Source organism: Capra hircus, chromosome 6 (genome assembly GCF_001704415.2).
Source record: "Capra hircus breed San Clemente chromosome 6, ASM170441v1, whole genome shotgun sequence".
NCBI lineage: Eukaryota > Metazoa > Chordata > Mammalia > Artiodactyla > Bovidae > Capra > Capra hircus.
The window spans coordinates 4346425-4368817 of record NC_030813.1 but is presented as its reverse complement, the minus strand read 5'-3'; the positions used below and the strand labels follow the sequence as shown (position 1 = coordinate 4368817).

The 22393-nt window shown below is 42.3% G+C and overlaps 2 protein-coding genes across 2 annotated transcripts in view; both read right to left on the bottom strand.

Annotated features, from left to right (window-relative positions):
- The window catches only part of QRFPR (pyroglutamylated RFamide peptide receptor), a 54388-nt gene extending 43600 nt beyond the window's left edge, over positions 1-10788 (bottom strand). Inside the window, exon 1 of the mRNA XM_005681259.3 lies at positions 9985-10788. Within this exon, the coding sequence (XP_005681316.2) occupies positions 9985-10324 (340 nt within the window). The 5' untranslated portion in view covers positions 10325-10788. The remainder of the gene's footprint in view (positions 1-9984) is intronic.
- On the bottom strand, positions 10338-14687 carry LOC108636256 (putative uncharacterized protein encoded by MAPKAPK5-AS1). Its single transcript, XM_018049901.1, has 2 exons — positions 14627-14687; positions 10338-10774 (listed from the first exon to the last, which is right to left on the bottom strand). The coding sequence occupies exons 1-2, from the start codon at positions 14685-14687 to the stop codon at positions 10338-10340; spliced, it is 498 nt and encodes a 165-aa protein (XP_017905390.1).

The following is a 22393-nucleotide window of genomic DNA, read 5'->3' as shown; positions in this document are numbered from 1 at the left end:
CGCTGAGCCACCAGGGAAGCCAAAGCTCTATATTAAGAGTTTGGTATTCATTTCAGTAATATTCTCTCTTCTCTACAGAGCCGATGAGATTCTAGCATCCAGAATTGCCCGTGTTAAGTTGCTTCACTCGTGTCCGACTCTGCGACCCGAGGGACTGTAGCCTGCCATGCTTCTCTGTCCATGGGATGCTCTAGGCAAGAATACTGGAGTGGGTTGCCACACCCTCCTTCAGGGGATTTTCCTGACCCAGGGATTAAACCTGCATCTCTTATATCTCCTGCATTGGCAGGTGGGTTCTTTACCACTAGTGTTACCTGGGAAGCCCCAGAATTGCCCAGATCCCAGCAAATCTCACATGCCAGCAAGAGAGAGTAAAGGACAGCAGTCATGAAACTGATGTCAATGCTTCACCACAACCAAGACTCTGGTCATGTCCCTGTCAAGTTGAGGTGCCTGATGTGCCTTTTCATGCCATCAGCTGGGCAGCAGGGATGTTCACAAGGTACTGGCAGCATAGATTCATAATCAAGGGAGGTTCAGTTGGGGTGGGGTGGGGAGGGTGGCACAGAGGAGTTGAGGGACCTTAAGACTCTGCATTATAAGAGGGGGCATGATTCAGTGGGACAGCTTGGCACTGACTCGGGCATGGCAACACTGTGCCTGCAGCTTGGAGTGGCCTGGAAAGAGGCAGAAGCCTTGCAAGGAATTACAAAATTCTGTACCAGCCCCAACACATTTTTTACCACTTAATTCTCCTCTAGGGATATATTAAATATAATTGCTTCTGAGACAAAAGAAATCAAGCACTCTTTTATTTTTATTTATTTAAAATGATTAGGTTGAATTTTTATAATAGTCTGCATGTGGAAGTGAATATCTTCAAGATTTTAATAACAAAAATATCAGTGGGCCAGATTATTTGTAGTTGTTTTGTATATATACATTATCATATGTATCTGAGATATTAGTAACATGGTACATACAGCGTTTTAATTCTATCATCCTTATTGATTATAAAACCATTCTACACACAAATGCACCAAACATTTTAAAGAATGTATTGGAGACACTGGCTTATATCATTATATAAAATTCATGTGTACACTATATTTTGACTTTTGTATATACCACAGTGTCTGTGTGGTGTGGCGCTCAGTCGCTCAGTCATGTCTGACTCTTTGTGACCCTATGGACTGTAACCCGCCAGGTTCCTCTGTCTGTGGAATTTTCCAGGCAAGAGTACTGGAGAGGGTTGCCACTTCCTTCTCCAGGTGATCTTCCTGACCCAGGGATTGAAACCGTGTCTCTTGCGCCTCCTGCACTGGCAGGTGGACTCCTTACCACTGTGCCACCTGGGACGCCCACACTACAGTGTGCTGTTGCTGCTGCTAAGTCGCTCAGTCGTGTCCGACTCTTTGAGACCCCATGAATCGCAGCACGCCAGGCCTCCCTGTCCATCACCATCTCCCGGAGTTCACTCAGACTCACGTCCATCGAGTCCGTGATGCCATCCAGCCATCTCATCCTCTGTCGTCCCCTTCTCCTCCTGCCCCCAATCCCTCCCAGCATCAGAGTCTTTTCCAATGAATCAACTCTTCGCATGAGGTGGCCGAAGTACTGAAGTTTCAGCTTTAGCATCATTCCTTCCAAAGAACACCCAGGGCTGATCTCCTTCAGAATGGACTGGTTGATCTCCTTGCAATCCAAGGGACTCTCAAGAGTCTTCTCCAACACCACAGTTCAAAAGCATCAATACTTCGGTGCTCAGGTTTCTTCACAGTCCAACTCTCACATCCATACATGACCACTGGAAAAACCATAGCTACTTGCAAACAAGAATCCTAATAAACCAACCACTTGTCAAAGAACATGCTGAGCTATGTTCCAGAAAAGCAAACTATAAGAAGATTCTTTTTTTTTTTTTAATTTTTATTTTTACTTTATTTTACTTTACAATACTGTATTGGTTTTGCCATACATTGACATGAATCCACCACGGGTGTACATGCATTCCTAAACATGAACCCCCCTCCCACCTCCCTCCCCATAACATCTCTCTGGGTCATCCCCGTGCACCAGCCCCAAGCATGCTGTATCCTGCATCAGACATAGACTGGCGATTCGATTCTAAGATTCTTTTTATTCTATGTGAACAATAAAGTTTTTCAAACTTTCCGATTGTTAAATCCTTTCCTTATTTTAACTGTAAAATGTTTTTGTCTTAAGTAGAGAGAATATTTTATACAAATCCCATTGCTGTTACTGCCAATCTAACCATCTGAGAAAATTTAGTGATTTTCTGACCCCTGGCATCTTTCCTTCTCAAAGTGTGCACATAACTGATTCCAGGAAAGATCACCCAGAGGCCAGCCCCATGGCACAATTTTTATTTTATTTCCAAACTGCTGTTGCTGTTGGGCCTCCCTTTGATTTATTTCTTTTATACTTTAATGAGACTATTCTTCATCAATAACTTTCATCATCCCTCTGAAAAGATTTTTTAAACACCCATAATACTGCTGATTTTACATCAATTTCACCATATTTAAATTTCCCCTGGGACTCTGAAGTTTCTGAACTGTTCTAGAACAAATTATTATAATAAGTACAAGTGATATTTTCTAACCACTAATCAATCAATTAAAAAAACAATAATATAGACCTGAAGAAGTTCAATCTAATCTCTCTGCTCTGAATTGGCCCAAAGAATTAAGATCTTATCATCAAATAAAATTTTCACAACTTTTTTAAATAACCCACTTCACAATTCATCAGCTCAAAATCTCTAAAAATTCACCTAAATTTGTCATGCTGTGTTCAGTGAGGGCTCTTTCTTTTTCTCCCTTCCTCCCTCCGATCCTCCTTTCAGTAAAACTGTTCTTTTTCATATGAAATCTTATGCAAAACCCTATCTATTAAAAAGAAAGAAAGGAGTTGTTCTGATGAAGCTTGAGAGCTTTACTTCATCTGTCACAAGTCACCTACCCCCACCAGCCACTATGGCTTGGATGTGCTAGTTTAGTATTAGAGCTCTATTCTCCAGATGAGAGAAAACTTCTTCTAACCTTTGCATAGCTTAGATCCCAACTTTTTTTTTAAAATCATTTTTTACTTCTTTTCAAATCCATTGGGAAAGACTCCAAAAAAAGTTAAGGGCATCAGTATAGATGAAATTGGCTGTGTACAATAAAAGAACTGCCTCAGAGTTCCATGTTGGACTCAATTTTATGCAACCTGCTTCTGTATTTTCTGAGCATTCTGACTCCAACTACTATTTTAAAAAAATATAATAGCTACAATATATTACACTGGTACATGTGACTGGTATCATGCTATTTAAGCACTTTACATACATTCTTTTTTTTAACCTTTATAACAGTCCAAGTGTTGGTGCATTTATCCTACATCAGTGGTTCTCAACCTTGGTTATAAATTACAATATTTTTCATCAGGAAACTTGAGAATCGGATACCCTGGGATCACACTGATACTCAGGGATCAATTAAATAAGAATCTCTAGGGGAAAAGCATCAGGCATCGTTTTCAAAACTTCCCAGGTGATTCATGTGTTTTTCCAAGACTGAGAGCCACTGCTCTAAGAGGAATTCTGATGTTTTACGTTTTATCACCCAAGCTGGAAGTCCTCAAGTGTAGACAAGGATATACGCTTCCCTCACTGATGCAGCCATCACCTAGGATATTTTTGGAATTCCTTTTTATAGAAGAGCTTTTACTTAATTTTCTAACAACCATTAGAAAATTCTTTTCATTGCCCTAAGCAGGATTGCAGGGAGAGCCACGGAGCTCTCTGTACACCCAGGGAGACCATCCTTGCCCCTGGCTGTGACTACAAGCACAGCAGGATTAAAGTGGGCACAGAGCCCTGCCAACAAGGGACCACTCCACCCTCTCCCCAAACACTCGCCATCTCACCTTATTAATGTTGAGAGCCATAAAGAAGCCTAGAATAAGAACTGACTTTCTACCTCCAATAAAGACCAAAGATCTTGCCTGCCTCAACTAAGGCATGGTGAAGCCAAATAAACAGATAAAATAACCACCTGGGCCTCAAGTTCACATGTACCTCAGTCACTGTGAAGCCCATTCTCTTTGACCATCCCTCGCTCCTGGTCCCAATCCAGGTTCATCCCAATGACTCAAGCCCCTGCCACCCAACACTTGCACTGTGCTTTCTCCACTATGCACTCTGGAACCCTGACATCAACAAAATTCTCTGCATTCTCCATCTTTTCTTTGAATGCTTCCTTCCCCTTCTAGCTCTAACTGATACCTGGCTATTCCACCAGGGCACAGCTTTCTCAACACTTACAATATCCTAATAAACAGAGCAGATACCTAGGAAATGCTGAATACAAGAATGACTCATAGTACTATTAATAATAACTTAGACCCTGAGCAGAGGGACAAAGTAGGGTGAAAGAATGTCAGAGGCTGATAAGATATTCACGTGTCAGTCCAGTTCAGTTCAGTTGCTCAGCCGTGTCCGACTCTTTGCAACCCCATGAATGGCAGGCCTTACTGTCCATCACCAACTCCCAGAGTTCACTCGAACTCACGTCCATTGAGTCGGTGATGCCATCCAGCCATCTAATTCTCGGTCATCCCCTTCTCCTCCTGCCCCTAATCCCTCCCAGCATCAGAGTCTTTCCAATGAGTTAACTCTTCGCAAGAGGTGGCCAAAGTACTAGAGGTTCAGCTTCAGCATCAGTCCTTCCAATGAACACCCAGGACTGATTTCCTTTAGAATGGACTGGTTGGATCTGCTTGCAGTCCAAGGGACTCTCAAGAGTATTGTCCAGCACCACAGTTCAAAAGCATCAATTCTTCGGTGCTCAGGTTTCTTCACAGTCCAACTCTCCCATCCATACGTGACCACTGGAAAAACCATAGCCTTGACTAGGCAGACCTCTGTTGGCAAAGGAATGTCTCTGCTTTTGAATATGCTGTCTAGGTTGGTCATAACTTTTCTTCCAAGGAGTAAGCGTCTTTTAATTTCATGGCTGCAATCACCATCTGCAGTGATTTTGGAGCCCCCCCAAATAAAGTCTGCCACTGTTTCCACTGTTTCCCCATCTAGTTCCCATGAAGTGATGGGACCAGATGCCATGATCTTAGTTTTCTGAATGTTGAGCTTTAAGCCAACTTTTTCACTCTCCTCTTTCACTTTCATCAAGAGGCTTTTTAGTTCCTCTTCATTTTCTGCCATAAGGGTGGTGTCATCTGTATATCTGAGGTTATTGATATTTCTCCCGGCAATCTTGATTCCAGCTTGTGTTTCTTCCAGTCCAGCGTTTCTCATGATGTACACTGCATATAAGTTACATAAGCAGGGTGACAATATACAGCCTTGACATACTCCTTTTCCTATTTGGAACCAGTCTGTTGTTCCATGTCCAGTTCTAACTGTTGCTTCCTGACCTGCATATAGGTTTCTCAAGAGGCAGGTCAGGTGGTCTGGTATTCCCATCTCTTTCAGAATTTTCCACAGTTTATTGTGATCCACACAGTTAAACACTTTGGCATAGTTAATAAAGCAGAAATAGATGACTTGACTTCCCTGGTGGCTCAGATGGTAAAGCATCTGTCTACAATGTGGGAGACCTGGGTTCAATCCCTGGGTTGGGAAGATCTCCTGGTGAAGGGAATGTCAACCCACTCCAGTATTTTTGCCCCCGCTCCCCAAAAAAGGGGCTCAAAGAATATTCATGTGTAAATGTCTTCAAACTGAGTGAGGAACTATGGCCTAAGGTAATGATTAGATATTGATTTCAGAATCATCAGGAAAGTAAAGAAGAGTCCTGGCTGTAGCCTCAATGCAGAAATGAATGAGGAAAGAAAAAAAGACTGCATACTAGGCTTCAGTGGATATGCACGCAAAAAAATAAGGGTAAGTGAGAATCATTCAAAGGGAAAGCATAAAGAAAGAGACAGAGACATAAAGGCGACAAAGACAGAAGGAAAAGGGAAGTTTATGGGGAAGCTAGAGAAGAGAGCAAAGTGTCCCAGAGCATTACTCAGAAGCCCGATTTATTACACTGATTTTAGCTGGAAAAAAAGTTGAACAGGCTCAGTCAGTGAATGTGGAGGCACATGTAGATATTGTAAAGAAAGATAAAAGGAAGAGGAGGAAAGAGACAAAATGAAGAAGAGTAGGCTACAGACAAGGATAGGTAAATTCCCTGGCCCCAGGAACACAGTGGGCAAGCTCACTGCTGGAGTCTAACCAAATAAATCAGAGTAGATCAGAGACAGAACTTTCAAGGCCCTACTGTTAATTGCTATGGTAATAACACAACCCCATCCTTGTATCAGTGATCAAAGAAAAGTTAGGAGCAAATGTTATTTATTATTTGGGGGGAAGAGAATCCTCATTCCATGCGGGAAGCAGTTCTGGGGAGAAGCCTGGGAACAAGTCAATCGACAGGTCAAAGACAGTTGATATCAGGATGGTAAGACACAGGATATAAACAGGATTGTACATCAGCTTGCCACAATGCTGGGCAACACCTAGATGCTGAGGATCAGTTGTATCTCATAACTAAACCAACTGTTTATGGCTACACTTTGTCTTACTGTCATGGATGTGCCATCACTGGGCAAAAGGAAACTCAATCCCTCTGCTCAGGGGTATGCTGGAAAACAAGTGTCTGGGTTTTTTTAAAGGACAAATATATAGCTAACAATTTCCATGATTCAAATACTCCTGCCATGACCAGTGTCAAGGCAACAGCATCATGTCCTGCAGCAGGGAGGGGGTAGAGACGCACACAGTGGCTCTAAGTCAGTACTCCAGAGCGTCAGATGCAACCAGTCTGGACGGGGGCTGGCCCGGCTCAGCTTTCACACTCCCTCAGGAGATTCTCTGTGCCGCCAGGTCTGAGAACCATTACCTAAAGCGGTGTTTCTCAAACTTTCATGTGTGCGTGAATCACTTGAGGATCTTATCAAAGCACAGGCTTTAACTCAGAAGTTGCTCTTGGTCCCAAGCAAGGGAGAGAGTAGGCTAAAAGAAGAAACACAAGTCATTCCCAACCGTTCTGTTCTCAGAAATGTCTGAGAGGCTTTGTAGAGAAGTCACAAACTGGAGGCCCGTGTTGCTGTTGCTCAGTACCTCGGTCACGTCTGACTTTTTGCAATCCCGTGGGCTTCATCATACCAGGCTTCACTGTCCTTCACTATCGTCCGGAGTTTGTTCAAACTCATGTCCATTGAGTCAATGACGCCATCCAACCATCTCATCCTCTATCACCCCCTTCTCCTCCTGCTCTCAACCTTGCCCAGCATCAGGATCTTTTCCAATGAGTCGGCTCTTCACATCAGGTGATATGTGGCCAAACCCACAGAGAGGTTTGCTTTCACCCAACTACATTTTATTTTTCAAATCTGAATTAATGCCAACAGCATAAAAATCTGTATTTCCGGATTCTCTGAAATGCCTTCCTTAAATAATATTCTTGGACTACATCACTTCCTTTCTTTTCTCCACACTTTGAAGCCCTGTTCCTAAAATGCATTCCATCCTTCTTTATTTTCTGGAAACAGTCTGAATTACCCTTCAAGATTTTTGCCTTGATGAAACCTTCCTGACTTTTCCATGCTGCAGGGCTAAATAAATTCTCTCTTACCATACCTACCTTTTGCCCAGCTTAGGTTATTTCCTATTCTCTGAGGCCCATAGAGCCACATGTGGGCTTTATTCATTTTTGTATTCTCATAGTAAAATGCTTTGCCAGCAAAGGAGATCCTCAATAGCTTTATAAAGTAAAAAACTGTGAACTGATTTCAACTGTTAGATTACATTCCCTTTAACTCTCTTTTTGTAATTCATCAGGGGAGTTTTGCCATTATTATCCTATCCTGTGAAGTACACGTTAATCATCCTTGTACTACTATGTCCAGTTGGCCTACAAGCTTTTTTTTTTTTTTTAATTTTGGTGTTTCTTATTCAATTTATAAGAACATTTATTCTATAAATCTGGTTCCAGATGAACATAGATCATCTTTAAACACGTCTTCATAGAATTAATTCCTTACATATTCATGGAATGGCAAATTTTTTCAAAGTACTTTTTATAATACACTTTACCCTCACACTAACTCTGAAATATATGTAAGCAATGTAGTATACTCTTTCAGCATTTGAAGTTAAAGTGAAATGTTCACCATGAACTAGGAAAACAGAAAGTTCAAAAAAATCTGCAATGCCCACCTAAATCCTCAGGAGGGAAGGTCCATTAGGTACTCTTCCCTAGGCATCATTCTCCAATGATAGGGGCTAAAGATTTGCCCCATTCCACTTTCAAGCTTCTAGAATCCCTAATACTTAATTGAACTGAGGTCCAGACATGTTGCATTAACCTGCATTAATGCCAGAGTAGTAATCCAAGTCTTCTGATTCCCAGTGTAAGAACCCACCTTGCTTAATTACATTCAACTTTATAAATGCTGCTATCATCATCCAGCAATACAAACATGCTTCACAAATCTGTCTTCACAAACATTTAGAAATGAAAACTCCTGTGCCTTTTTCTCAATAAAAAAAAAAAAAAGCTAGATGTGACGGTTAAAAGTTTTTCCATTAATGCTTTGGAGTTAGTTACAATGGGCAACTTTAAAATACCCAAGTATAATGATTTAAATCAGAGTGCATAAGAAAGTCAGTAATCCAGAAATCAATTTATGACACTGCGTTATGTGTCACTTTTAAGCCAATGCTGTGTACTCTAATGTTGGATGCGTTTGGAGAAATACATGAATCATAGATGAGATGGGAAACAAAGATTTTAGCATCCTGATCCACTAACAATAAATACAGTACAAATTAATGAAAAACAAAAAACAATACCAGAGACTTAAATTGAGGATCTCAAGTTGGAAATAAACACTCGCCATAAGAATAAAAGGGATTAGCTCAGGAATAGGTGGAAACAGCAGAGCTTCTCCCTGTTCTCCCTATATTTCCAACCATTTTTTAGAATTTTGATGTGGTCACAAGAGTACAGCCACCCATGAAAATACAGGTACAACTAATGCTTCCTCCTCAGGGCACTCCATAAGCATTGGTGAAAATACAACCCACTACTATTTAGGATTACAAACCACATGCTCTAGCTATGTGTCTTTGGAAAGACTGGATCATTTGAGGGGAGTTCGCTGTCTATTTTTCCCCACATACTACTCTCAACAATGGTTCCAAATGGTTCTCTTCCATTTCTGCTCTCCTAAGGAAGAGAAATTAATCTCTTCTCTTTCAGGGGGACTATGTTTTCTGTATTCCTTCTCCAAGTATGTCTCTGTCTATGTTTTCTTTTTTTTTAAGAGGACTAGTTTTTTTTTTTTTTTTTCTGCTAATGCATTAGGTTTGTTTTAAAGTTTTAAGCCCATAAATATACTTGCACTACAAATACCTGTATAGGCAAACTGGGGAGTGAGGCTGGAGATTAGAGGAATGAGATGTTGGGGCTTTTATTATTTGAAAGTATCTCACTTTTATTAAACAAAATAGGGAAAAGTTCTGATAATTATGGAAAGTGTGTGTTTGTTGCTCAGTCCTGTCCGACTCTTTGAGACCCCATGGCTCCTCTGTCCATGGAATTCTCCAGGCAAGAATATTGAAGTGGGTTGCCATTCCCTTCTCCAGGGGCTCTTACTCACCCAGGGAACTATGGAAAAGGAAGCTGAAATAACTGATGTGACTTCCCACCCCGCTGCCCTGAGCCTCTCCTAAGTGTTTCCTAACTTGAGTTTCTAAGCGACAGGAAGAAAAAGGGTGGAACGGAAACAAAAGCAGCCAAAACTTATCTCCAAGTGAGAGCAGGTAAGAAAGTTCCGAGAAAGGGCGCTGGATTCATTTGGTAGAGGGGGAAAAAAAAGTAAGAAAGTCAAAAGCACAGAGTGTGTGTTGCGGTGGGGAATTCCCTGGAAGGCTGGGGATTAGGGGAGAAGGAAAGGGAGAGAACTCACCCCCCAGCCAGTTGTCGGAGATGTTCTGGAGCATAGTGACCGGGATGCAGAAGAAGGCGATGAGCAGGTCGCTGAGCGCCAGGGAGCAGATGAAGATGTTGGTGACAGTGCGCATGGCCTTGCTGCGGGTCACCACGTAGACCACCAACGCGTTGCCAAAGAGTGCCAGGGCGAAGATGAGCACGCCGGTGAGCACGAAGGCCAGCTTGGCGCGCCCGGGCAGCTCTGGGGTGTAGACGAGCGGCCTCAGCCCATAGAGCGAGATGAACTGCTCCCGCGTCAGGTTGTGGTCCCGCAGCAGCCGGGAGAACTGCTCCGGAGTGATGTTGAGCGACTGCATGCTGCGTGCGCCCCTAGCGCCATCCACCTCCGGGGCCCGGACTCCCGCGCAGCGGGGCGCGGGCTCCTGGAGGACCGGCCGGCGGCCGCCTCCCGCCCCTGGAGGCCTCGGCAGCCTCTGCTCTGCGCTCCGGCGCGCGGGAGGGCTCCCGCCAGCAGCGCGAGAGGTTCGGGGGAGGGAAAACAGTGCAGGGCTTTAACTCATAATCGAGAGCCAAAGCGAGGGAGATTATCCCATTGACCAAAAATGTTGCTAGTTCAAAGTTCTGCTCTTCTCCGAGGCCAGGCGCTGTGGCCGTCCGGAATGCCGGAGCGGCAGTCCCCACGCCTTTCACTCGCCGGCCACGCGGTGAGGACGCTGCACCGGCTCCGGAGCGGCCGAGGGCGGGGCGGGAGCTCGGCTGCGCGCCGCTCACTCCCAGCTTCAGCTCGGGGACCCCGCCTCCGCACCCTCCAGGCGGGAGTGGGAAACTCCTCCCTGCTCCCCAGTCTCTGGCACGTAGACCCTGTCTGGTGCCCCAGGTCCTGCGTCTGGGTAAAACTGAGGACTGTGGTTTTCCACAGTCTCACGGTTTCTCCTCTTATAATAGGGCTACAGCCAGCCAAGGCAAAATGAGATTTATTTTTAATTATTCTCCTGTGTTAAAAAATAATTACAAGCTCCTAGGAAATCACACAGATAGTACAGAGAGGTCTCCTGTATCCTGCACCTGGTTTCTCCAATTGATTACATCTTGTTTAACTATCAGTTCAGTTCAGTTCAGTCGCTCAGTCGTGTCCGACTTGTTGCGACCCCATGAATTGCAGCAGGCCAGGCCTCCCTGTCCATCACCAACTCCCGGAGTTCACTCAGACTCGGGTCCATCAAGTCCGTGATGCCATCCAGCCATCTCATCCTCTGTCGTCCCTTCTCCTCCTGCCCCCAATCCCTCCCAGCATCAGAGTCTTTTCCAATGAGTCAACTCTTCGTATGAGGTGGCCAAAGTTCTGGAGTTTCAGCCTTAGCATCATTCCTTCCAAAGAAATCCCAGGGCTGATCTCCTTCAGAATGGACTGGTTGGATCTCCTTGCAGTCCCAGGGACTCTCAAGAGTCTTCTCCAACACCACAGTTCAAAAGCATCAATTCTTCAGCACTCAGCATTCTTCACAGTCCAACTCTCACATCCATACATGACCACTGGAAAAACCATAGCCTTGACTAGACGGACTTTAGTTGGCAAGGTAATGTCTCTGCTTTTGAATATGCTATCTAGGTTGGTCATAATTTTTCTTCCTATAGTACAATACAAAACCAGGAATCTGATATGTGTGTGATATATTGTGTGTGTAGGTCTGTGTCATTTTATACCAAGTGTAGATGCCTGTAACCACCACCAAAACCAAGATAGAAAACTCTTCTAAAAAAACAAAACAAAACAAAAAACAAACAAACAAAAAAGAAAACTCTTCTCTCACCACAAAGATTTCCATAAAGCTATCCCTTTATGGTCACACCCAGTACTCCCCCTACCTCTAACCCCTGCTGATCACTAATTATTCTCTGGCTCTGTATTTTGGCAGGTTGTATAAAAAATCACACAGTATATAATCTTTTGATATTGATTTTTCTCCCCACTCAGCATAATGCTCTTAAAATTCATCCAAGTTGTTAGGTGTATAGGTAGTTGCATTTTTACTGCTGAGCATATATCACAGTTTAACCAGTCACCCATAATAAGATATTTTGGTTGTTTCCAGTTTGGGGCTATTACAAATAAAGCTGCTATGAAGAGCCAGGTACAGATTTTTGTGTGTATATTTTCATTTCTTTGAGAAATGACAAAATGTTTGCTTGTCCATTCTGGGCTTTCCTGGTGGCTCAAATGGTAAAGAATTTGCATGCAATGCAGGAGACCCAGGTTCAATCCCTGGGTCAGGAAAATCGCCTGGAAGAGGGAATGGCAACCCACTCCAGTATTTTGGCCTGGAGAATTCCATGGACAGAGGAGCCTGGCGGGCTACAGTCCATGGGGTTGCAGAGTCATACACAACTGAGTGACTAACACTTCTCTTCACTTTGCTTGTCCAGTCTATGGTTTGTATATTTAGGTTTTTAAGAAATTGCCAAGGAGTACATCAAGGCTGTATATAGTCACCCTGCTTCTTTAACTTATATGCAGAATACATCATATGAAATATCCGGCTGGACGAATCACAAGCTAGAATCAAGATTGGCGGGAGAAATATCAATAACCTCAGATATGCAAATGATACCACCCATATGGCAAAAAACGAAGTAGAACTAAAGAGCCTCTTCATGAAAGTGAAAGACGAGAGTGAAAAAGTTGGCTTAAAACTAAACAACATTCAGAAAACTAAGATCATGGCATCCGGTCCCATCACTCCATGGTAAATAGATGGGGAAACAGTGGAAACAGTGGCTGACTTTATTTTCTTGGGCTCCATTATCACTGTGGATAGTGCCTGCAGCCATGAAATTAAGATGCTTGCTCCTTGACACCCTAGACAGCATATTATAAAGCAGAGACATTACCTTGCCAAAGGTTCTCTAGTCAAAGTTATGTTTTTTCCAGTAGTCATGTACAGATGTGAAAGCTGGACAATAAAAAAGGCTGAGCCCCAAGGAATTGATGCCTTCAAACTGTGGTGCTGGAGAAGACTCTTGAGACTCCCTTGGACAGCAAGGAGATCAAACCAGTCAATCCTAAAGGAAGTCAGTCCTGAATACTCATTGGAAGGACTGATGCTAAAGCTGAAGCTCCAATACGTGGGCCACCTGATGCAAAGAACTGACTCATTGGAAAAAACTCTGATGCTAGGAAAGACTGAAGGCAGGAAGAGAAGGGGATGACAGAGGATGAGATGGTTGGATGGCATCACTGAGTTGATGGACATGAGTTTGAGCAAGCTCCTGGAGTTGGTGATGGACAGGAAAGCCTGGCGTGCTGCAAAGTCCAGGCCTTCCCATGCTGGTTGCAAAGTCAGACACAGCTAAGAGACTGAGCAACAACAAGAAATTGTCAAACTACTTTTTGGAATGGCTGTACATTTTAACTTTCCAACATCTACATATTAGAATTTCAGTTTCTCCACATCCTTGGTGTTGTCTCATTACTTTTATTTTAGCTGTTTTAATAAGTGTTCAGTGACATCTCATTGAGTCTTAATTTGCATTCTTCTAATAGCAAATGATATTGAATATCTTCTCATGTGTTTATTTGCCATCCCAGTATCTTCTTCAGTGAAATGTCTTTTAAAATATATTTACCCATTTTCTAATTGAACTGTTTGGCCTATTTGCTGTTGAGTTTAGAAGGTACACTTTGTATAAAGTGAAAGTAAAGTGAAATCGCTCAGTTGTGTCCAACTCTTTGCAACCCCATGGACTGTAGCCCACCACGCTCCTCCATCCATGGAATTTTCTAAGCAAGAGTACTAGAGTGCTAGATGCTAATTCTTTGTCAAATAAGTGGCTTGTAAATCTTCCCTTCTGTTTATACCCTGTTGTTTATCCCCTTTACAGAGTCTCTCATGGATCAAAATTTTCATTTTTAAATTTTTTATTGGAGTACAGTTGCTTTACAATAGTCTGTTAGTTTCTGCTGTACAATGAAGTGAATTGGCTCTATGTGTACATATATACCTTCCTTCTCAAAGGTTTTAATTTTGATCAGGTCCCATTTATCCTTTTATAATTTTATTAATTATACTTTTGACGTCCAGTCTGAGAACTCTTCACCAGATTCCCTGTCCCTAGGCTTTTCTCCTGTGTCCTTTTCTAAGAGTTCTGTGGTTTTACATCTGACATTTTGAGCTCTCTATTCTGTTCCACTGACTGAAGTGTCTCTTTGTCCTCTAATCCCTCACAGTTGTGAATACTGCAGCTATGTAAGTCTTGAAACCAAGTAGAGTGATTTCTGCCACTTTCTTCTTCTTTAAAAAAAGAATTTTAGATATTCTAGGGCCTGTGCCTATTTGTATAAATATTATATTTGTGTGTCTCTACAAAATGTCTTTCTAGGATTTTGATAGGAATTGAGATCTCTGCTATGAATAAATCTGTGAACAGAGTAGGTCTCATTGTATATTTAGGTCTTCTTTGATTTCTTTCATCAGCATTTTGCAGTTTTCAGCATATAAGGCCTGCATAATATTTTGTTAGATTTGCACTTAAGCTATTTTTTAAGCATCTGTGCATGGTATTGTAGTTCTAATTTTCAGTTCCATGTGTTCATTACTAGTACATGGAAATGCAATTATTTCATATGTTGATCTTGAAACCTATGATGCTGCTGAATTTACTTGTTAGTTTTAGGCGGTTTGTTGTTGTTGATTTCTTGAGATTTTCTACATTGACAATCATGTCATTTGAAAAGAGAGAGTCATACAAAGTGAAGTCAGTTAGGAAGAGAATAAAAAATATAGTATATTAATGCATATAGGTGGAATCTAGAAAAATGGTATTTGTGAAGTTGCTCAGTCATGTCCAACTCTTTGCGACCACATAGAGTGTAGCCTACCAGGTTCCACCACCCATGGGATTTTCCAGGCAAGAATACTGGAGTGGGTTGCCATTTCCTTCTCCAGGAGATCTTCCCTCCCCAGGGATTGAACCCGGGTCTCCTGCATTGTAGGCAGATGCTTTACCATCTGAGCCACCAGGGAAGGCTTAAGAAAAATGGTATAGATGATCTATTTGCAAAGCAAAAATAGAGACACAAATGCAGAGCATTAGTCACAATAGGCAAAAAGTGGAAACAACCCAAGTGTCTATCAATGGATATATATATAAACAAAATGTGGTATTATACGTGTATATGTGTATATATACATATATGTGTGTGTGTATGTGTGTGTGTGTGTGTGTGTGTGTGTGTGTGTGTATAATGGGATATTATTCAGCCTTAAAAGAAAAGGAAATCCTGACATGTGCTACAACATGAATTAACCTTGGGACATTATGCTAAGTGAAATAAACCAGTCACAAAAAGACAAATGCTGTATGGTTCCACTTATCTGAGGTACTTAGGGTAGTCAAATTCATTGAGATAGAAAGTAGAATGGTGGCTGCCAGGTGTTAAGAGTTGGAGCAGATGGAGAGTTGTTGGGGTATATCAAGCATCTCAGTCTTGCAAACTGTAAAGAGTTCTAGAGATTGGTTGCACAATGATGTGGATATACTACACTACTAAACTGCACACTTACAAATGGTTAAGATAGTAAATTTTATGGTTTGTGTATTTAACCAGTATTTTTTTTCTTTCTTTTTTAAATATAAATTTATTAGTTTTAATTGGAAGCTGATTACTTTATAATATTGTATTGGTTTTGCCATATATCAACATGAATCCACCACAGGTGTACACGTAATCCCCATCCTGAACCCCCCTCCCAACTCCCTCTGCAAACCATCCCTCTGGGTCATCCCAGTGCACCAGCCCCGAGCATCCTGCATCATGCATCATGCATCGAGTATTTTTTTAAAGGGAGCGAAAGCATTAATAATAGCATCATTTGAACTACACGTTGCATTATTTTATTTTTACAACAACTGTGTGAGGCAGTGCTTTTATTATTCTCATTTTATAAATGAAAAAGGGAGGCATTGACAATATTATGAAACTCACTCAAGTTCACACAGCTCAAAACTGTTAGTTTCTAAAGAATTCCAGGAAGAAAGGTTCTTAAGCCCATACTGTCTTTACAATCCAGCAAAAATCTATTAAACATACCAGGACAAAACAAAAAGAAGGAGAGGCAGGGGATATAGGCATGGAGTTGGTAATGAAAGACAAGCAGGCACTTATACCAGTGAATCTAGATAAGAAGCTACAGCAACTGAGTAGAATATTTAGCTACCAGCTTCCTGAAGGGAAGGGAGTAGGGAGGAAGGACTCCCCTCTCCTTCCTGCAGAAGGGAGTCATCTTCATTACTCAAAAGAGAAAAGAAGCATACTTGTATGTCAGAAGAGACCAGGCTTTTTCTGACTCTGAACTGCAGCAGGAATTGACCATACCAGCCTTTATAGAAAAACGTGAAAGTACATGCTGATGTGTCTTCAGCGGTAGTGGGCATTCGGCATGTCACCATTCATAGGACAAACGATGCTGGCTGAAGGCATAACTCGAGTCATAACCCCTAAAATGAGGTGTATGGAAAGCCAGAGTAATAAAATGCAGGCATGCTGCTTTCCGGCGATTTGGCTGGGTAGGAGAAAGCTTAGGAAATGCGTTACTATTCACGTCTCATAAACTACCAGCCCTGAATATCAATTGTATTTGTCAGGCTTTGGACAGGAGCTGCATATAGGAAATGGCTCTAAACTGAGATAAACGAGGTAATTTCTGCTGTTGATTGAAAAGTGACCCATGTGCTCTGGACACAGCATATTTACTAGTTAGTGGGTTTGTTAGGAAAGTTAAGGGATCAGCTGCACTGTCCTACTGTTCAAGTGGACCCCTCTGATTCTGCATGCCGTCAGCAACAGACTGTAGAGCTGGAAAGCATGTTTGTTGTTGTTCAGTCCCTAAGTCATGTTTGCCATCCCATGGACTGCAGCACACCAGGCTTCTCTGTCCTTTACTATCTCCCGGAGTTTGCTCAGATTCATGTCCATTAACGCAGTGATGCCATCCAACCATCTCATCCTCTGTTGTCCCCTCTCCTCCTGCCTTCGATCTTTCCCAGCATCAGGATCTTTTCCAAAGAGTCAGTTCTTTGCATTAAGTGGTCAAAGTATTGGAGTTTCAGCTTAAGCATCAGTACTTCCAATAAATATTCAGGACTAACTTCCTTTAGGATTGACTGGTTTGATCTTGCTGTCCAAGGGACTCTCAAGGGTCTTCTCCAAAACCACAGTTTGAAAGCATCAATTCTTTGGCGCTCAGACTTCTTTATGGTCCAACTCACACATCTGTACATGACTACTGGAAAAAAAACCATAGCTTTGACTATACGGAACTTTGTCAGCAAAGTGATGTCTCTTCTTTTTAATACACTGTCTATGAGGAGGACTAACTTAACCCATGGGGCTGAAGAACTGCCACTGAGAATCTTTAGAAAATAAAAAAAAAAAAAAAACAATAAAAATAGTGTGGACTAGACGTGGATAAATTCTCCATTTCCCCAAGAAGGAAAACAGCGATTTTTAAACCATAAATTTTAGGCAAGTTCCAGTAAAATTATAGGGTAATTTAATAAAAGGAAGGAGATTGTCAACACAGGTTTTTTTTTATTAAGAACAAGGTTTGTCAAAGTACTGCATTTTATTAGGTGCTACTAGAGTAGCAGTTGCTAGACACAACTTTATTTTCTTATCACTGCAGATGGTGATTGCAGCCATGAAATTGAAAGACACTTGCTCCTTGGAAGAAAACTATGACAAACGTAGAGAGCATATTAAAAAGCAGAGACATTACTTTGCCAACAAAGGTCCATACAATCAAAGCTGTGGTTTTTCGAGTGGTCATGTACGGATGTGAGAGTTGGACAGTAAAGAAAGCTGAGTGCTGAAGAATTATGCTTTTGAACTGTGGTGCTGGAGAAGACCCTTGAGAGTCCCTTGGACTGCAAGGAAATCCAACCAGTCCATCCTAAAGGAAATCAACACTAACTATTCATTGGAAGGGCTGATACTGAAGCTGAATCTCCAATACTTTGGTCACTGGATATGAAGAACTGACTCATTGGAAAAGACCCTGATGCTGGGAAAGGTTGAAGGCAGGGAGAGAAGGGGATGACAGAGGATGAAATGGTTGAATGGCATCACTGACTCAATGGACATGAGTTTGGGCAAGCTCTGGGAGTTGGTGATGGACAGGGAAGCCTGGCGTGTTCCATGGGATCGCAAAGAGTTGGACACGGTGAGTGAACTGAGACTAGCAGTAGAACACTGTGGTCAGGGGCGACCCTTCTCATCCCTCAATCCCAGCTCTGTCACTCGCTACCTGCAGAACCCAGCTGAACCTGTTAGTCTGTCTAAGCCTCAGCTTCCTTATTCATAACCGGGGGATATAATACCTACTTAATGGTTCTATTGTGAGCAATAAGCCAAATAGTTTACATAAATTGTTTAGTACAGTGCCTAACAAAAAAGTGGCTGATAAACATTAGTCATCATGATTTTCTTCTGTCAAAATACAAAAGCAAGCATAGGTTCAAAATAATGTTATGAGTTTAAGATTTGAAACCCTCAGAAATTGTTTTCATTTTTATTAAAAATGTTCTCTTTGTCCCTATATGTAGTCACTGGAGAGTAACTTTCCCTATTTCACAGCCACCTAAGGTTCATTTTTTCAAATACAAATGTCATTTACCGACTTGACTAATAAGAGAATACAGGCATGGGCTACACTGTTGGCTCAGATGGTAAAGAATTTGTGAGGATTGCAGGAAACCCAGATTTGATCCCTGGGTCAGGAAAGTGCCCTGGAGAAGGGAATGGCAATCCACTCCAGTATTCTTGTCTGGAGAATTCCATGGACAGAGGAGCCTGGCGGTCTATAGTCCATGATGTTACAAAGAGTCGGACATGACTGAGTGACTAACACACACACACATATTGAACATAAGAATGTAGCCAAACGTTAGAAAGCTCTCAGTGTCCTTCAAGGGGACTTAGACGCTTAAGTTTTAACCTCCCTAAGGTTTAGCTGACTTGTCTCCAAGTTACTTTTAATGAGACTAAGGTTTTACACAACATATTGCTGAAAGAATAAGGTATGATTCAATTTAATATATGCAATAGTGTGTGGGCATAGTAAATGAGAGATGATAAAGGGTTAACAGTGATGGTATAAGCACAGATGTTATTTAGATTATTTTGATTGGAAGTATTTTCTGTTTTTTCTACAATTAGTGTATATAAAAATGGGAGAAATATTTTGAATTTTAATATGGTGATGAGGAATGTCAAAATCTAAAATTTTTATAATTGGATGAGAACATGCTTGGAATGTGTTTTTTTCAAATTTTCTAGCCAGTTTGGCTTAGTGGATATAAATCATAGCTTCCAGGCTTAGGACAAAGTTGTAAACATATTTCAGAATATCCATTTATTTATTCATCAAGCACACATTATCCCCAAGATATGCTACATGCTATGTTATATATGAGGAGTAAAATTATAAGTTAGATAGAGATTAATTCTTGGTGGCGGAGCTTCTTGCCCTTCCTGGAAAAGAACTGAAGCCTAAATTTTCCTGTCAGAAGTTCTCATGTTTGAAAGCAGATTAGAATCATCCGAGGAGCCTTTCATAGTGCCAATGCCGGGCCCCACCTGCAGAGACTGTAGTTTAATTGAAGGGACTCAGGTAACTCTAATATGCAGCCAGAGCTTGAGGAATGGGTATTGAAACTGACGACTGAGGGATATGAGGAGGGACGTGCAGAGACAGAGAGAAGGAGGAGTCTGGGTGGAGGCTGGTCAGTGATGGATGCAGATGAGGGATGCAGAGGGCATGGAAAACATGATGCCCTGTGAAGCCCCCTGAAGCTGCTACACACCTGCTTACAGGTTTGCCCCGGGTACATGTGCTTTTTAAATGTTTTGTGAAAAATGACCTGGCCCCTTTAAATAAAGGGAAATCTGTGCCAGCCATCTTGAGACAGGTGGGGACAACTGCTAGAAGCTGGTGACACAGTCCAGTAAAAACAAAATTCTGTGTGCACATGAATAATTTATCATAACCCCCAGCTCCCATGGAGAGAAAGCTGCCACACTTCAGTTCAAACGGCACGTGGGGTGGGTCAGGCTAGAAAAGGCCAATAAGCGGAGACTCCACAGAACCCCAAGGGCAGAGGAGGTCACTGGGACAAGTCTCCACAGGCGTTGACAGTAAAGCAGAGATCATCCAGGGAGACTGGCACATGGATTCCCAGAGGCCTGGCAGAGTCATAAGGTCGCAACAGCAGACCGTGGGCGTCAGTGAGATCTGTCAGCATGTGGCCAGCCCAGGCTGGGGCTGATGTTTGGGGCTTAGACTACAGATGCCAGAGGGAAGAAAGGGAGTAAGAAAGGGAGGTTATCTCAGGTCAGGGCCAGCCTCCGAGGCTGGAATGTGAGTGTGGAGAAGAGAAAAGTAGAGACATAACGCTGAGGGTGGACTAAAAGGCAGATGATAATCAACAGCTATGTATGTGCCCACTTTAAGAGGGACTCAGCACAGTTTCAGAGGTCTGGTTCAGGGGCCCCGTCAGGCTTAGCTGGCAGCAGCTGCAGGACCTCCATGGCCTCTGTGAGCAAACCTCACGGGCCACCGTGAAGCAGAGTGACCCGAGGAGAAGGGAGCAGCCAGAGGGCCCCTTTCCTGGGGCCTGAGGCTGGAGGAGCCTCTCTTTCCTGCAGGCTGCTTGGCAGAGAAAGGGAAGTGCTGCCTGGAGCCGTCGGGCCCCAGAGCTGCTTGCTTTTGTGCTGAACTTGGGTGTCAGAAACTCTGAGAGGGGGTAAACCAGGAATGTCGGGAAGGCAGTTATCAGGGGTAAGTATGCCTGCAGCACAGGAGAGGGCTCCCAGGGAGGACTTTTAAGTCTTCTGGGATGATGGTACTTCAGGTAAGAACAAAAGAGGAGTGCTTGTTCACTTGTTTGGGGAGAGGAGAGTCACTTTATTTTTTTCCCTACTGCATTGCCTAGATGGGGAAACCAAGGTCTGGGGACAGTGGAGGAGGGTCTCATCTAGGCCTGGAACCCTGCTGCGTGCACATTCACATGCGTTATATTTATCCCCATTTTGTAGAGGAGAAAACTGAGGCTCAGAGAGGTGAAGGAGCCCAGATAGCCAATGGCAGAGCTGGGATTTGACTCCAGACCTGTCTTAACTGCAAGGCCCATTCTTTCTTTCATTTTATAATTGATATGTTTTCAACTAAAAAGGTAAAAGGTTCAGAACTTTTTAAAGAGAATGAAAGGGAAGACAACTACATGAAGATTTTCATAGGAACGTGCATTGTCAATGTTAACAAATAGTTTTAAGCTAATGTTCCTGGTACACGATATATGGCTTAATTTGTTATATAACATTCCAACAGAGGTTTGTCTGAGTAAAATAATTAAAAATAGATCAAGCAGTTACTAATAAGAACTGGTATTTAAGAGGTTTTCTTGGGCTTCCCTGGTGGCTCAGATGGTAAAGCGTCTGTCTGCAAGGCAGGAGACCTGGGTTTGATCCCTGGGTCGGGAAGATCCCCTGGAGAAGGAAATGGCAACCCACTCCAGTACTCTTGCCTGGAAAATTTCATGGACAGAGGAGCCTGGTAGGCTACAGTCCACGGGGTCGCAAAGAGTCGAACACGACTGAGCAACTTCATTTTCACTTTCTTTCTTTCTTTCTTTGTTATCAATGTATTTCTTTATATAAAGAACTTTTAGTGTGCCTCTGAGTGCATCCTGACATCACCGCTGTAACTACTGTTAAATGTTTGTTTTCAAACTCTATTTAAAAACATAAACATTTAACAGACAGAATAATGGTTACGAGCCAAACTAATGGAATAAAAATTATGACTCTGCTACTTACAATGTGAGTTACTTTGGACAAGTCTTTTAATTTCTGTCTCTTTTTTCCATCGACTGTAACATGGAGATAATAATACCATAGGGTTGTAATGAAGATTAGGTGTGTTTATATTCATAAAGGTTTACAACAGTGCCCAGCACATTAGCAGGCACAATATCCCAGTCTTTGCTATTAGTATAAATCTAATTAAGTAATATAAAAATTTTAAAATTTTCCTTTATGTCAGTAGTTTCCAAACTTAGCTACGTGTTGGAATCTCCTGGGGCACTTGAAAATGTATGACACCTGGACCCCACCCCAAGTTACTAATGTAACTAATTTGAATGCCAATTGGGCTTCTGAGAGTGTGGAAGCTCCCTACATGGTTGTAATGGATAAGCAAGTATGAAAATCACTAATGTCAATAATGACTCTCTTGCTTTAATTAAGGGCTTCCCTGGTGGCTCAGAGGTTAAAGTGTCTGCCTCCAATGCGGGAGACCCGGGTTCGATCCCTGGGTCGGGAGTTTCCTTTAACTAAGTAGGTCATTTTATAATAAATGAGTCTAATGACA